This window comes from Scaptodrosophila lebanonensis, unplaced genomic scaffold (genome assembly GCF_003285725.1).
Source record: "Scaptodrosophila lebanonensis strain 11010-0011.00,11010-0021.00 unplaced genomic scaffold, SlebRS2 tig00001418-arrow-arrow-pilon, whole genome shotgun sequence".
Classification (NCBI taxonomy): domain Eukaryota; kingdom Metazoa; phylum Arthropoda; class Insecta; order Diptera; family Drosophilidae; genus Scaptodrosophila; species Scaptodrosophila lebanonensis.
The window spans coordinates 1,300,746-1,317,148 of NW_022060744.1; the positions used below are offsets into that span (position 1 = coordinate 1,300,746).

At 42.6% G+C, this 16,403-nt stretch overlaps 1 protein-coding gene across 4 annotated transcripts in view; it reads right to left on the bottom strand.

The window, feature by feature from the left end:
- Positions 1–574: 574 nt before the first annotated feature.
- The window catches only part of LOC115633304 (phospholipid-transporting ATPase ID), a 35,083-nt gene continuing 19,254 nt past the window's right edge, over positions 575–16,403 (bottom strand). The window contains exons 1-20 of one of the 4 annotated variants that reach the window (XM_030530719.1): positions 16,103–16,142; positions 13,226–14,312; positions 12,499–12,557; positions 12,223–12,435; positions 11,626–12,162; positions 11,316–11,537; positions 10,953–11,201; positions 6,989–7,279; positions 6,753–6,926; positions 6,416–6,692; positions 6,178–6,351; positions 5,919–6,105; positions 4,370–4,516; positions 4,147–4,298; positions 3,117–3,340; positions 2,832–3,057; positions 2,670–2,773; positions 2,355–2,603; positions 2,169–2,291; positions 575–2,079 (exon numbers count right to left, since the gene is read on the bottom strand). In XM_030530719.1, the coding sequence (XP_030386579.1) occupies positions 1,753–2,079; positions 2,169–2,291; positions 2,355–2,603; positions 2,670–2,773; positions 2,832–3,057; positions 3,117–3,340; positions 4,147–4,298; positions 4,370–4,516; positions 5,919–6,105; positions 6,178–6,351; positions 6,416–6,692; positions 6,753–6,926; positions 6,989–7,279; positions 10,953–11,201; positions 11,316–11,537; positions 11,626–12,162; positions 12,223–12,435; positions 12,499–12,557; positions 13,226–14,063 (4,773 nt within the window). In that variant the 5' untranslated portion in view covers positions 14,064–14,312; positions 16,103–16,142 and the 3' untranslated portion in view covers positions 575–1,752. Of the gene's footprint in view, positions 2,080–2,168; positions 2,292–2,354; positions 2,604–2,669; positions 2,774–2,831; positions 3,058–3,116; positions 3,341–4,146; positions 4,299–4,369; positions 4,517–5,918; positions 6,106–6,177; positions 6,352–6,415; positions 6,693–6,752; positions 6,927–6,988; positions 7,280–10,952; positions 11,202–11,315; positions 11,538–11,625; positions 12,163–12,222; positions 12,436–12,498; positions 12,558–13,225; positions 14,313–15,703; positions 15,740–16,102; positions 16,143–16,403 lie in introns of those variants that run through there. The other 3 variants (XM_030530721.1, XM_030530720.1, XM_030530723.1) reach the window with 3 other exon arrangements.

A 16,403-nucleotide genomic window follows, 5' to 3' on the forward strand; every position in this document is an offset into this window, starting at 1 on the left:
ACAAAATATTATCAGATGGGAAATAAATACTTGATAAAAAGTAGATTTGGTGGCATAATAAATTAAATTTAAAACAGAAACTTAGGCATTAAGTTTAAATAAAATCACTTTCATTGCATTTTCCTTTGAGTAGTAGGTTTGTGACCAACATATCTATAAATAGAGTACGCACCGACATCAAACATAGATATAGACGTTGATGGGGAAAAGAAAAGGCATGCCGCTCTTCGCTTTGATTAGGTCTTAAGCTGTCTTTAAAGTAAATATTTCATCCAAATTTGTCAATTATTTTCCTTTAAAATTCTCATCAAGTAATATCGTGCATTAGAACCAGTTCTACTTTGTTTCTATATTCCGCAAATATTTAACGGCAATAATTGTTTTAAAAATTCTCCACTACCTCTTCTTTTAAAAGTTTACAATTCTTCGAATTCGATTAGGAAGTAATATAATATCAGAAACTGGAGTCAGCTCAAATGTGATGAAGAAATTAAAACAATATCGAAGTTTAGGAAAATTGGAATCTGTTCCTTTAAATACTGTTATTACTGATGTAAATAATTGTTTTAAGTTCATGGAACAAAATCAACTTGGTGAAGGAACTAAAACAATATTGGAGTGAAAAAAATAACACCAATTATATTTTCTAATTATTTGTTTTCACTATCTTCAAAGTAAATATTGAATAAATTAAATAGATTTGCTGACGGAACTTAAAAATGCGGAGTGAAAAAAGAGCCTGTATTTTGTTGTAGGTGCTATCGAAAATATTTGACGCCAACAAGAAAAATTAGGTACTTTTAACTAGAAACGTATTTATTAATCGAGTAGGTCGTTCAAGTGCTTCCAGCCCCACTCTAACTTATAACTTAACTGAAATAAATTTTATTGTACCAACCAGCCCTGATCTTTAGATGGAATTTGCCTCAGATATTTTTATAAATAAAAAAAAGTTCTATATTATGCTTTGTTTCAGCTCTGTTCTTTCCTATTATAGCTGTATCGTGTAGTCCATCGATGTGGATGAAAATTTAGAATATTGTGTGGTACTCTACAAAATCTATAAGGACTACCTTGGACATCTTCATAGGTTATCTTACGAAGATTGATTTTCCAGCGATCAGTCCTGTAGCATCTATATAAAATAATGGTGTGCAATAAACTTGCAAGTTTGGTGTCGCTAGCTGTTAAAATTGAAGAGTTCTCGAAGTTCATACATTCGAACAGGAGAGCAGACAACCGAACAGACAGACGTATCATACGTATTACCTACATTTGACATTTAAGCTTTTTAGTATAGAATTGGAGCCTTGCTGGATATACAATGTGGAAACCAATGGAAATTAAAAGTCGAACAACATCCAAAATTATCCAAAAATATCTTAAGCCAACAACGAGAAGGTAGAAAGGACTGTTAGGGACTGTTACGGGTAGAGTTTAAGAGAAAACGTTCATCATATTATGGGGCAACTTAATTCACAGACACACAGTCATTCACTCCCACATACACACAAACCATTCATACCTATATCTAAATATATGCTAGTATACTATATGTGTAGGATACTTATGCACTATAGGTAGGCATACTAAACCTAATTCGGTTTGGGTTTTCAATTGTTTTTGCTTCTTGTTAGCAACTATTGCACCACAATTCCAATTTTTGGTGTTTTAAAATGTTACGGTTACGCTTACGGTTACGATTACTTCTGGTTTGTTTGTTTGTGGTTGAATTGTAACGATTGGTCATCTCTAGAGATTGATTGTGTCCAGGTCCTGGTAGGGAGCACGCGGACTTATGTCATTTGTGCCATCACTATTGCCCGTAGCGTTATCGCTGCCGCTGCCATCTCGAACAGCCGTTATGTCCGCCATGGACGAATGGTTATGATTGTAACGGGCATTGGTGTTGTTGTTGTTGTAAGCGTGTACCTTGCCCTGATTGTCCTCCGGGGGCTGTGAACTAAGACTATTGTGCAGCATTTGAGTTTTTTTGGTGCCCAGTCCGAGCGGAAAAGCAAAATCCTGTGGCATTTTGTGCATTATCTTGCCAGAAGTGATCAGACGGCCAAAGCCCTCCTGAAAGTGTTGAAAAAATCGGTACGCGTACGGGTACCGGAACCAGTATTGAGTTTAAGGACTCTCCGGAAACTTGTTGGCATACGTACCTGATGTGCGAATGCATAGCCCGAACGAACCGACCGGCGGGCACGTCGCGCCGAAGGCGTTCGTCGCACATCGCTGGAGGCGCGCGAGTGCGTTTTAATGGACTTCTGTCGTATCTGTAAAAGCTAGGGATAAATAAACGGGCTGTACTTTAAACTGGAACTGAACTGAAATTGTTTTGCCTTTACCTTATCCGACAAGCTGGGATATACGTCGAGTAAGTAGAACTTGTAGGCCAATACGGGCGCCATTAGCACCACAACTGTGATCAAGAGGGTCACCCAGAAGGTCAGATCTTCGATGGCTTGGGTCAAGGAACCCACATAGGGCCCGCCTATAACATAATTATAGAAATAGTCGAGCACGAAATACCAAATCAGACTGCCCCAAATGGTTACGTGGTTCACAACAGTCCAATAGCTGGTGTATAGAGCGATCTATGTGACAAATAAGCGGATCAGAAATGATACCAAATGGGGATAAAAATTGTAGGTACTACCCACCTGTGCTGTATTGTCGATGATCAGTATAGTGGCCACGACAGCGCCCAGCGTCATGTGATCGCTAACTATGAAGCCATTGGAGGAGACGCCATCCTTGTAGGTTCCTTCAGAGAGAGTCGGTTAACTGAGAATAAAACCGAAATGGGGCATAATAGAACTCACCATAAGGTATAAGGAACAGTATCAGGGACGTAAAGGCGCCGTGCAGCACGCTGTAGATAAATTCGCGAATGTTGAAGAGTTCGCTCTTCAGACCCGGTGTGTAAAGTCGCGGATATTCGACACTGTCCTTATCCGATACATCCTGCTCGAATACGCCCAGCGCCAGCACCGGCAACGATGTGTAGAATAGATTGTACACAGATATAAACATGGGATCGAACACAGTCTGCAAAGGAACTCAAATTACTAAACTATACTCGTGTACTCCAAAGATATCGGCCTCACCTGTGCGCTAAAGCCGCAAAACAATGAGTACCAACAATGGCAGAGCGTAAATGCAAAGTTCTTATAGAAAAAGTAGCGCAAAAATTTGCACATGCGATAGTAGGACCAGCGACCGTGCACCAGCAACAGACGTTCCAGATATCGAAACTGGGCGATCGCGTAATCACTGGACAGTACCGCCTGTAGGCCCTCCTGGCCAGAGATTCCCACTCCAATATGGGCCGCTGTGATGATGGGAAAATTATATATTATTTGGAATATACGAAAATATATACAATGTACAGCTAGTTGCTTCTTCTTCCCGGATGATGGGAAAATTATATATTATTTGGAATATACGACAATATATACTAAACTTATTTTCGACAGAAAGAGGCATCTGCGACCCCATAAAGTATATATATATTTTTAATCAGAATGACAAGACGCATTGATCTAGAGTCTAGACAGGTCCTTCAGTTTGTCTGTCTGTATGAACGCCTGTATTTCGGAAACGGCTGAGCGCTGGTTTATGTGGTTTGGTATGTTAACTCCCCTAGTCCCTAGGCAATACGAGTTTATTTAATTTTTTTATTTTTATTTTTCCCCCCTATTCCCGCTACAGAATTTTGTCAACACTCCACGTTTCAAAAGCTACATAAACCAGACTTTGAAAACGTCTATCTTTCTTTATCTATCTTTCTTTTAAATTTCATCCAAATCAATCCATTTTAAGAAAAATTATTATTACAATTTAACTCCAGTATTATACTGCAGCATCAACTTTTTATTTTTGCTTCTGATATGAGCGCATACAAGTATATCTCAGTGCCCGGCAGTTTGCTCGACTGTAGCCTTTTCTCTGGCTCTAAAATTAATGGTGGTCGAAACAAGCTTATTGCCTTCTTAAAATTTTAAGTGGGCCCCGATTTTGACTAAACTTTGGATACGACTTCTTGTTCACAACGCTTTCGATGAATGCTACTTCTCTTTCTTGCCTCGTCTTTAATCCGACGTCATTTCAAAATGTAAATCAGCTTTGGATACGTACCCTTGATCATGGAGACATCGTTGGCACCGTCGCCTATGGCCAGAGTGACGGCGTTTTTGGCACGCTTGATCAGTTCAACGACCAGCGCCTTCTGAAGGGGCGTAACGCGGCAACAAATTACGGCCTTACACTGGGAGGCGATTTCGAGGAATCTGAAATGGGACATTTGTGGGATATTTGTGGAGTGCACTATTATCCTGACTATTTCAGCTTCTCTACAAACCTTGTCTCCAGTTCGGGTGACAAGCAATAGACCAGCGAGTGCCCATTGACGACCAAAGCGAATCCGTTGGTCTCATCCAGCGCTAGGGACATGGTTCGGGTGTTTGCGCTTTTCTCGCTATCGGTGAAAATTTCGTTGCATTCGGCACTGTAGTGGCGGCGTGTGTTGGGGAAAGAAACACACAGTTATGGATGAGAACGGGAAAGTTAACATTGAAAATATATAGAAAACAGTAAACTAAGTACAAGTATTTACAGAGCGCAACACACACACGGGTGTATGTGTCATATGAGTATAGTTTGTAAATACATATGCATGTATGGATATATGGAGGGGGGAAGATTATGAGGGGTGTACGAGAATGAATGCTCGTTCTATTGGTACAACCAATTGTTGCAACAGACCGTAAGCATGTTCTGTGAAACAGACAGCGACAGCGCGGCCACTATTCGCATATATTCGCATTTCAAACCCCTTTGATCCGATTTTTCCGGCAGTCGCTGTCGATCCACTTGTGCATTGAGGGAATTCCCACATTTAACTCGTTTGCAGAATACGCTTTTTTTTTATCAAACTGCTGATGAACAGCTGATCGTAGAGCTGTGCTTTCTAGTTCAAATTTCTCTTCGCAATTCTTTCAACTGAATCATTTTTTAAAATGAGCTGAATAACAGAATACGATTTTTACATTGCACTTCATTAAAAGACCCATTTGGGAGTCATACTTGTATACGAACGATTGAACTAAAATGCCCAACTCTAGTTTGTTTGCATCCAAGGAAATCAAAATAAGCAACAAAAAGTGAGCCCTTCCTTTGTATATATATGTACATTTGGAGATCAGTGTTTCTAAGCGTTAAAATTGTTGCATGTTGAAATTTTGGGAAATTTTTTACACCGAATGAGAATGAGGAATCGATCGATAAACAGAGAACAAATGCAAAAGACGACGACAACAACAAAGAGAAAGCCAGAATTTGTTTTGTGTGATTTTTAAAAAGAAATGTTCAAAACGTGTTTTGTTTTTTGTTTTGTTTCTGTTTTACGGGCGGAGCAAGTACCAATAGAGGGTATAATCCTGGGAATACTAAGAAAGTGTTATTAAATATAATTGTATATTGCTTGGGCTGAACGCAGCTTACAATATTTACCACTAGCACTAAAAATATTACGTACACCCATGCTATATTTATACACAGTTTCAATCGAAGAAGCACGGTTAAAGAAAAGGAAATACCATTTTAAAGAAATAGAAAAGAAATTACCAAAAAAAAAAAAAAAAATAATCAAAAACTAAGTTGGAAAACAAAATATATACTCGTATATATTTTCAAAAACTCCTTTGGGGGGAACCCAAAGCTAGCCAGGCAGCCAGGCAGCCAGCCAGCCAGCCAGCTTTTAGAAAGGAAATAATATTGAGAACCGAAAAGAAAAATAATTCAAAGAAGAGCAAAGATATAGAAAGTTGATGTTATCGGAAATTCTAGCATCACTTCTCGACTAGGGAGTGTATATTCTTGAAATTTAGTTTGCTTGGATTGCCCTCTACCTGTCCGGTCCGCCCTTATTATCCTTAATTTTGGCATCCCACCTAAAGGTAACCACCGATATAGCTGGCGGCGGTGGCGATATGGGCGCACTATTCGAATCCTGCATAAATGCGGACGTCTGCGTCATCGTAACGCTCAAGGGATCCAAGTTATTGGCACTGCTCAGATGATTAAACGCCTCGCTGCCTGCAAAGAGTGGAAAAGACGAAAGGAGATCTCAGCCAGAGAGCGGACACATTTAAATTGGCTTGCACGTACCACCAGTAGCACCACCCACACCACCGGGACGAAAGCGATTGAATATTTTGATTGACTCCTTAAATTGCCGAAGCTGCTTCTCCACCTCCTCCATCGAGCTGCCGTCTGCGATGAAGACATCGGCCAACTCATCGGTCAGCAGCTGGCAGGAGTAGCCAATATTGATGGCCGTCTCTGTAAAAATTGAGGCTTAACTGTGGACCTACTGGAACTACAAAAGGGCGGGATGGACACTCACCCTGTTTGTCACCGGTCAGCACCCAAATCTTGATTCCCGCATTCTGCAGGTTGGATATGGATTTGGGTACGCCGTCCTGTAGCTTGTCCTCGATGGCTGTTACCCCAACCAGTTCCATGTTGCTCTCGATTTCCTCATAAACGGCATTCAGCTTCTGTTCCCGCAACTCCATGGACAGCGCCGCTTCCTGTTGCCGCGCCCTCCATTCATTATAGAACTGTTCAGTCAATCGTCGCTCGGCGAGCACCAATGTACGCAGACCCTCGCCAGCGAATCTCTGTGAACAATTTAAAGGGTTTACAAAAGTTTCAGTTAGCACAGGACAGGATTGGCTCACATTCAAATGGTCCTGCGTGCGCGCCTTCATATCCTCTTGTCCACCATGCAGGCGATCGTAGATGACGTTGTCGGCACCCTTACAATAGAGCACCACCGTATTCCCACGGCGCAGGATGACGGACATGCGTTTTCGCACATTGTTGAAATCCAGGATATTCAGCAGCTCGTACTCCTAAAGGGTATCGGGCTAAATAAATGGACTCTCTCGGATATGTGTGACTGTGCTCTGCTCACCTCTAGGGTACCCATCACCTCGATGGTAATACTGTTTGGAGTGCGGGCACGAAACACAAAGCCGAAGTTGCGAGCCGCCGAGACGAGAGCAGCCTCGTCGGGACTTTGTGCCTGATACTCCAGACTACCGTCCACCATCTCGGCCATAACCGTGTGGCAGAGCGCCAGGAGGCGAAAGAAGTTGTGCGCGTGCTCCTCATCCGAGCGCACGGCATCGAGCAGCGTACGATCGTACCAACGAAATTCGGCCTCGTGGTGCGGATTGGCCGAGAAATCCACCGACTCGAGTGCCTTGAAGTAGACGACAGTGAAGGATTAAAGTTATGGTGACCCCGAGGCAGTCATTCATAATATTAGCAAAGAAACGATCTTAACGATCAAGGCAAAGCAACAGTTGCGGGTTAATACAGAGAAAAATGTTTATGGTTAGGAATAGTAGTGATCCAGAAATGTTAAGTATAATATATATAAGAGTTTGGCTTAGCTTGATATATATAGTATGTATATACGATTATTTGGAGGCAATATCTATGTACATATGCATTTGGAAGCGATTCATAGTATGGGATATTCGAACTGCGACATTAATAGCTGTGTTTCGATCACAAATGGAAAGTGCCACAAATTTCATGTACTGTTTTATAAACCCGATATGTTTTTTGTGAATTAAGGTTGGGGGCTAATTTCAGAATATAAGTGTGAAAAGGATATTGTACTCTACGTTCTTGGACAACTTTTATTCGGCTAAAAGGCTGTCTAGATTCACAAAATGTTGGCTGAACAAGACTATTTGTATACCCAGCTATGCAAAACCACTTCAGAATATATGCTTGTAACCAAATTATTTATAAACACGTTATAATGTTCTGTGATTTGATTCGAACACATATTATAGAGAAGATATTATTAGGCTTTGGCTATGACAGTCCTAAGAAGATTCCTAATGCTTCAGGCTATCCTTTCTAAAGGCTTAGCTCTACAAGTGTTTGAAATCTTGAGTTTTGGCTTTTAAACAAATTATTTCCAAACATGTTATAATGTTCTGTGATTTAAATTAATTCCAACCCATGCTAGAGAGATGATATCATTATGTTCTTTTCTTAAGGCTTAGCTAGCTCTACAAATGTGTGAATGCAGCGAAATCTTGGGTTCAATGGTGTTCTATATGTGTATAGTTAACGTTTTACTTGTGAGGGATCGAGCACTTCAGGGATGGAATATATGTATAGCTAGTAGATATAGTGCTCGCCCTAAAGCTACTTTGTTTGTAGTATCTGTAAGTAAGTGACGTCACAAGTGCAGCGCAGGGGAGAAAGGGCTTCGCAATTTAATGCGCCACCTTGCTATGATTACAGAGTGCTGGCTTGTATGTAAGTATGCACTTATAGCTAGGTACGAGTATGTCTGATTATAATCAAAGTAGCAGGGATTTATTTTGGGGGACGCGTTTAACAATCATGCATACGTGCACTTTTTGGTGCGACGATCCCCAATTTGTGGCAACATTGTGTGTGCTTTTGTGACGACTGTGGTTGGTGCTTGGAGGGGGGGTGGTGTTGAAGGTGGTGGTGGAGCTGGAGCTGCTACCGAGGCAGTGTTGTCGGCGCCTCGCGCCCTCCTCCGGTTCAGGGGCAGTGTCCTTCAGGCTGCTGTAGGTTCGTTGGCAGCGCGGTGGCCAACAACCGTTTGAATTTGAAGCGATAGCCGATAAACTGGCGCACGACTTCGACTTCTTCAACTTGGTGCCGTTGCTCCCAGTGGCGATTGTGGTGCTGCTGTTGCTGTGGCCGAGAGCAATGGCGCGTTGGTGGTTGCGGTTAGCAATGTGGCGGCTGATGAGTGTGGTGGCATGACTGAGCAGCAATCTGCCGGCGCTGCTGTGGCGTTGGTGGCGTTGGTGGCTGTTAGTGGCTGTGGGCCGAGTGCTTTTTTTGTGAATGTGGGTGCTGGTATTGGTGTTGGACGTGGACTTGGAGTTGGTATCGTGGTCGTGGTCGGTGCTGCTAATAAACTCATGCAAGATTATTACTTTGTCGCTGCTGGTCGTGGATAAGGTGGAGGATAGCTGGCGGCGCATGCGGACACCGCTGCCCGTTAAATAGCCACCTAGTGTGCCACTTTTGTGCGTAGACGGTGATGGTGACCGGGACGGTGACCGGGACGGTGACGCGGACGCGGACGATGGTGATGGTGTTGGCAATGCCGATGAGGTGCCCGCTTTGGCTCCACTGCTGTCATCAGCTGTGAGTGACGCCGAATAGCGGACACGTTTGCGCTGCACCTCTTCCTGTGGCTGTGCATGTGACTGAGGCTGAGCGTGAGCCTGAGCCAGAGGCAGAGGCAGAGACAGCTGCCCAGCTTTGGGAACCTCCGGCGCCTCGATATCCACTGGACTCTTCTTCGGATGCACCTCGGCCCGGTGGACGAGTATCGTTGGCGGTGGCGGTGGCGGTGGTGCTGGTGTTGGTTGCTGGGGCTGTATTGGTTTGCTTTCTGCTTTGTCACCACTTGCTATGGTCGCTGTATTTGTCTCTACGGTTGTTGCTGTTTCGGTTCTGGTTCTGGTTCGGGTTCTGGTTTCGGTTTCAGGTTTAGTGGTGCTCTTGCTGTTGTTCTTGCTATTTTGGAAAATTGTTTGCTGCTATAACAAATAATGTGAGTTTTCCATTGGCGCACAAATTAAGAACACAAAACACAAAAAGCATTGTTCTCTGCAATACATCTAAGAATGTCACGCCGGTTCCCGTCTCCGATCGAGTTATTCGACTTAAAATAACTAATTTACTTATTTCGATTCCGCATGAGCTGATCCGAATTGGAAACGGGAACGGACCTGTATATTTATGCTATCAAAAAGTGATTTGTGGAAAGACAATTACAGTCAGAACTCAAAATGAATCTAAAGGTTGCTAATCAGCCTATTTATTGAACATTACAATGATAATTGCCGTTGCTTAGGATTAACAATTTCAATAAATTACTGTTTTATCTTTCAGCTGCCTTATCAACTATTTTTGTGGAACTAATTTGTGGTCCGACAGACAAACAATTGGCACACAAACTTGTATTATTTGACAAGTAGAATTATGTTATAGGTTACACTAGTTATTCCGAAATTTTAACAATCTGCACAAAAACAAGGCTATTTTAGTCAAAAAGTCATAAGTGCATTCCATCTGAGATTTACTTTTCATTTCACGAATTTGTGTGCAAATTATTTGCCCAGCCGACCATTTGTTTAATTTTTCATTAAGAATGTAGTATTTAGGCGAGAAAAAATGGGGGGGGGGGGGGGGGGGGGGGGGCATGCTTGTGAACAAATGTTCATTAATTTTAGGAGCAAATCAATGTCTAAATATGTATTTGTATATATAAGCCGTATTAAAACAAATATTAGAAAGATACCAAAATTAGTTCACATCTTACTTATATAAACTAGAAAAGGGTTTAAAAAATATCGTACTAAGTAAAGATAATCAGTTGAAGAACACTTATTGGCACTTATTGTCACATCTGCATATAAAATCCTATTGGAAATTGCAATTCAATTAAATTAAAGTATGAGATATTTAGTAACAATTATTATTTATTAATAAGATCTACTTGTAGATGTTTTGATTAAAGTGTAATGCGTAATCGTAAGAAACAACGCTTCTTCAATTCCCTATTGTCAAAACGTAACTCGTTCTACATAAGTTATTTAATTAATTTAATTTAATGTGAAAACTATTTCGAATTTTCATTTCTTTTTCAATTTAAATCAACAATTAAACGTAATATTAATTGCTATAAGAAGTATTTTGATTTGTAAAGACTGATTGAATTCATAAACTCGTTGACTGGGCAACGGAAAACCACCATTTGGGCTGGCTGATACCCAACAAACGCTAATTAACATTCTTATTGGGATTACCAGTAATAAAATAGTGGTAAATAAGTAGCACTGAGTGACCCATTTACTCACCTCGGTTATTTCGATTAGTTCGCCGGTGCGCAAATCAATGACATCACCATAGGTACGCCCATTAATACTGCACTTGTTGAAAGTCATGATGTTCTGGGTGAGGGTGCCAGTCTTGTCCGAAAATATATACTGTATCTGGCCGAGTTCCTCGTTGAGGGTGGTGGTGCGAGCTTTGGCATATGTATTCGTTCGTTCATAGTACATTTCCTCATCCCAGTTGATAAGGAATGACTGGACGAAGCGTATTACCTGTTGCGAGAGAATTAGTGAGTCTCATTTATACAAGTACATGCAATATACTTGTAGTATTGGGTGGGGTTGCGATTGGGATTGGAATTGGGATTGGGGCGATTTGATGCTTACCTCTACTGAAACGTAGAGGGAAATTGGCACAACAGTATTTAAAACTATGGCGTAGGAGAAGAATACGAGCAGACCAATGACAGTGGCACCGGAAGCCACCAGATCCTTCGGTATGATGTTCTCCCATGGCAGATACACTTGAAAATACTGACCAATCAGGCCCTCCCAGATGGCGCACGCTATCGCGAAGAAGGCGCAAATCGACACCAGAAACAGAACGATCTACAAGGGAGTACAGTACAGAGTGAAGTGAGAAAATAGTTCGTCCATTACGGGACAGGACAGGACAGTACAGGAACATTCGGCTTACACCAATGATAATAAAGTTGAGGAGGCGGTCGACGCCCGTGCTCTTGAACTGCGTCTTGCCCGAGTTCTGCATGAGTTTGGTGTCCACACCGGCAAAGATCACGACACCATAGCACCATTGTGTGTTCCGGAGCACACAGCCACGCAGCAAAATCTTTTCGTTGTCGAGGGCGAACCGTTGATTCTTCCAGATGAGCGTACCCTCGAATTTGTTGAGCAAATTGTTGGGTCGCTCGCAAATTATTTCACCATTGAAGGCCCACAGAGCGTCATGTTGTTGGCCCAATTCCGTAGTCTCTGGCAAGCACTGCTTGGCCTTCAGATTCGTCTCCCCATCCAGCTCCGCCGTCTCAATGAAGCACAACCCATTTGGCTCGGAGGTGGTCAGCAAGAGGATGTCGGCCGCCACAAACTGATTATTATCCAGACGTATAACATCCCCCACCTGCACCTCCGACCACTTGGCATCGATGAGCTTGCCATTCCGCAACGTCTTCGACTTCCGATTGTTCACCTGCGAGTCCGAAATATGTCGTTGCTGGCAGGAAGATAGGATAGATACAAAGCACGTCTAAATGCTACAAATCCTTCAACCTACTATATCATCGTAAGCGTCCTTCACGGCGGTCAACGTAAGCACCCCAATCAAAGGTATAGCTGTCGTCACCGGCGTCAATGAGGATATGGCCGGAATAAGTTGCAGGACCAGCAGACACAGGAAATAGAAGTTGGCCAAACGTTGAAACTGCTCCAGCAAGTTGAAGGGCAGAAATGTTAACAGCGAGTATTTAGAGGTCTTGATGTAGTTGTTCTGAAAAGCCCCGGAAAACCCATAAGTATGCTTTCGTAATAATGCCTAAAATATTACACTTACGTGATATTTAAACTGAGTATTGAACTCTTTGTCATTGGCCCGAATTCTGCGTTCATTGTCTGCAATCAAAAATTCAAAGAAATATATCAGTGGGATTTATGCATTTAATATACTTGTATAAATAATAGCTACTCTATATATATTTGTCCTTAGATATAGCCACATATTTATCAAATGCTCGCATTATAATTGATTGAAGAGGAATTTATGCATGACATTGATTCAAAAAGCATAATATTCTTCCACATTTTTGATTGAAATCCTTTAGGGATACCATTTTTGTGATTATACGCAACCAGAACTTACCCGAAAGGAGGTACTTCTGAAAGATAACTTAAAGCTCTTTTGGTTTTCTTCAGAGTTTTATTTGATTTGAAAGCCCTCTCAGAGTGTTTCCATTCCACAATGGGGCGTTTACTGAGTCTTGTACTATTATTATTATACCTCTCACTGATAAGTACAAGGTTCTATTGTTTATGGTATGCTTGTGAAACCCAGAAAGGAAGAGTGGAGGGTCACACGTTTTAGGGAGATCTATTATCAGCAAGACGAGACGAACCCGAATCGTGATCGAACTATGCAACGAGCCTTCTTTCAGATACAGTTAACTAATATTATGTAACCAGATTCATGTTATGCAGATGGGGACCTGTACGGCTGGTTGGCAGGAGATGCATGTCCACCCTGGGAAAATTCATAGCCCTATTTGGTAATATCCCCACTTTACCTGAAAAATAATAGGAGCTGCGACGACATCGCAATTGTGACAAACGCCTCAGGTTGCGCGCCGAAGATGACCCCGAAAGGGGCTCAAAGTCGCTGGTGACGCTGCGGCTAGTCTGGTGGGGCAACAGTGTGGGCTCTCCACTCGAGTTGCTCTCAGTGCCACTCCGCCTTCTGCGTTGGCGACGTTTTCCCTGCTTCTGGTGTCGCCAAAAGGCCAGCTTTCGCAATACGGACTTAAGTCCGCCAGCGCCCCCGACAGGGGTATCTCTGTCCGCAGGCACTGATAGCTGAGGGGGCGGCTTATACTTCCTCAGACTGCATGGGGGCTGCTGGTGAGTGGTCAGTCTGTAGGGACTATCAGTGTTCTCGGCGTATTCGGGGGTTATGGGCAGCGGAGTAGCTATAGTCTGAGAGGAGTTGCCTATGTTGGTGGCCTCTGGTTGCGCTAAACGGGCCTCGTTATTGCTGGGAGACTGCAGCTGGCGTCGATGCCGTCCCTCCTCGCACTCGTCATCGCTATTGCTTTGGAGCGACCGCCTCTGTCTGCGGGACTTTCGTCCAAAATGGAACCAACGCGTGTGGGTAGAGGCTTTTGGCTGTGGTATCGAAGCAGTTATAGTTTCAGTTTCTGCCTCGAATGTTGCGGCCATTTTGGGCCCAGAACTAGGTACGGATTCATCATGATTTTTCGCAGACTCTGGTACTCGTAACTCATCCTGTGGCATGTCTTCCTCTTCATTGCTAAGTCTTTTGTGCCCGCCTAGCACAATCAGCTCCAACGTGTCCGGTCGATGGTGTAACTGTGTGGACCCCTCGCTGCAATCCTTGCCATCAGGCATGACCGCTTCTTTTCATTTTTTTCGCAACCCGCACCAAACTTATCGTTTTTCGTTTTAAACTAAAACTTTTCCACACAAACAAATCACAAATACTGCCGGCAGTTCGACGACCGACGGTGCGAGGGCACCGCGTTGCACAGCATGTTTAGGCACAGTTATGTTTCTTGAATGTCTATCATCGAGCAACAGTTAAAAAGCAGCAAAACACCGCCTAGGTGAGTCGTTTGGTTACTGGGGGGATCTGTCTATCTAATACAAAATAAATGGGCTTTATTAAGAATGAACCACGGCGATAGTTTCTCGAGACATGATATTTTCGCGAACGTTATACTGGAGAACGAAGTCTATTTAAACTTGCTAACTATCGGCTATATGCCTCTTCTGTATTTCTTTGAGGGGGTTAAGGAGACTAATCGAGTGTTAAAACACATATGCCTATATTCTTACTAGAGAGCAAGTGCTAGAGTCTTCAAAACTTGAAAGAGTTATTTTATATCTATTCCAAAGTGGTTCCACTGTATTGCCAAAAAGCGTTTATAATCGGGCTATTTGCTCATCCGTCTCTCTATGCATTTCTCTTATTTGAGGTGAGGTATTTGAAAATAGGGCAGTGGATAAGAAGTGTCACTCTTGAAAATTGCAGTTTCTTTACTAAAGGGGGTCCACTGTCTTCATTCGGCTGTTGCTATGTCTGTTAGTTTCCGTTTAAGTCTAAGAGTGAAACAAATTCAAACAAATTATTAATTCCTATTACGGACAAGAAGAGACACTATATAGTACTTATTGGTTTCTATTTTTCTAAACTTGGATATATTGTGTAGACGAACTCCCTGCCAATGCATAATAATAACAGCCCTAGCCGTGGCAGAACCAACAGAACTAACAACGAGGTCGTTGCCAGACCCTGGGCGCTGCCTTCTTAGTATGAGTCACACACTTGGCTCTTTGGGGAGGGCGCACTCATAGCACTACTTGGGTAGCTTTCGAGCAGTGCGTCACCTCTGGGGTGGTTCAGGCATCAGCTGGCGGGGCTCTATTGTTCCGAACACGACGACAATTACAAAATTCAATTACAAGACGTACTGACAAGGCCCTTCAGTGGTAAAAAGATCGATGAAGGTGCCAATACTTATGCTACAGCAACAACAAAAGCAACAACAATTCAAGTGAGCAAAGAATACAAAAAAAAAAAACACAGCAACAAAAAGAAAAGCGCTCTTGAAAAAGTGCGGCGCGACTTTTGACTGAAACTTTGCTAAACATTAGGTTTTCATTGACTTTGTTGTAGTCGTTGTTGTTGTTGTTGCTGTTGCTGGTATTGTTGTTGTTGTTGCTGATGCATAAGTACAACAACACAAACAATACATATATCGCATCGGCAGCAACAAGGGAAAGGGGGAGGGCACGCAATAATGACGCTGGCTGCGCTTTTCTGACGCTTTCGCGTAAGTTATTGTTGCTGTTTCTGTTGGTATTGTTGTTGTTGATGTTGTTATAGTATTTTGCAAGTGTATGTTGATTTATATATTCATTTGTTGTTTGCTATTTGGTTATATTTTTAGCACATTTCTTGCATATTGCTATTTGTTGCTGGCGATAGGCGATGGGCGATGTAACCGCATATTGCCGCCGCCTCTTACAGTCAGTCGTCGCTGCATATTTTTCACAAATACGAGTATTCCACTTAAATTTGTTTGAAACAACACTTTCACTTCACATTCCAATACAATTTTTTTATTTGAATAATCGTAATAATAAATAAAAAATGAACAAAACAAATCAGGAGCTGAGAACTTTTAGCAAAACGAACGCAAGGCATGCAGAGTCGACTGACGACGGACGGCGTTGAGTGCGAGCGACCGACCGACCGACCGGACCGACCAACCGCTTGCTCGCTCGTCTCTGAGGAATGAACGGGAACGGGAGCCGAGCGCACCTAACCGAACGACGCGAAGCGACGTGAAAACGAATCCGATAAACCAAACAACAGAAAACCAAAGCAACCATTTCCAACTACTAGGCAATGGCAATGGCAATACCAATATCCACAATATGATGGCGGCCATGGTCGTGCGAGACACGGTCGAGAACCCGAAGAACACCACGCAACAGTCACAACAAGCAGACACGAACTAAATAAGTGAGCGCTAGAAACGGCAACCACGAAGATGTCGCTATTGCTGTTCTTGTTGTTGTTCTTGTTGTTGTTGTCATTGTCGTGGTTGCATTCGGCGTCAGGACAACGGTAAATAACAACAACAGAGAATGAACGGTCAGTGCCAACAGCAATCAAGTGTCTAAACAAAGAGCCTCACGAGAGACGTCCAAGCTAAGTCAAAG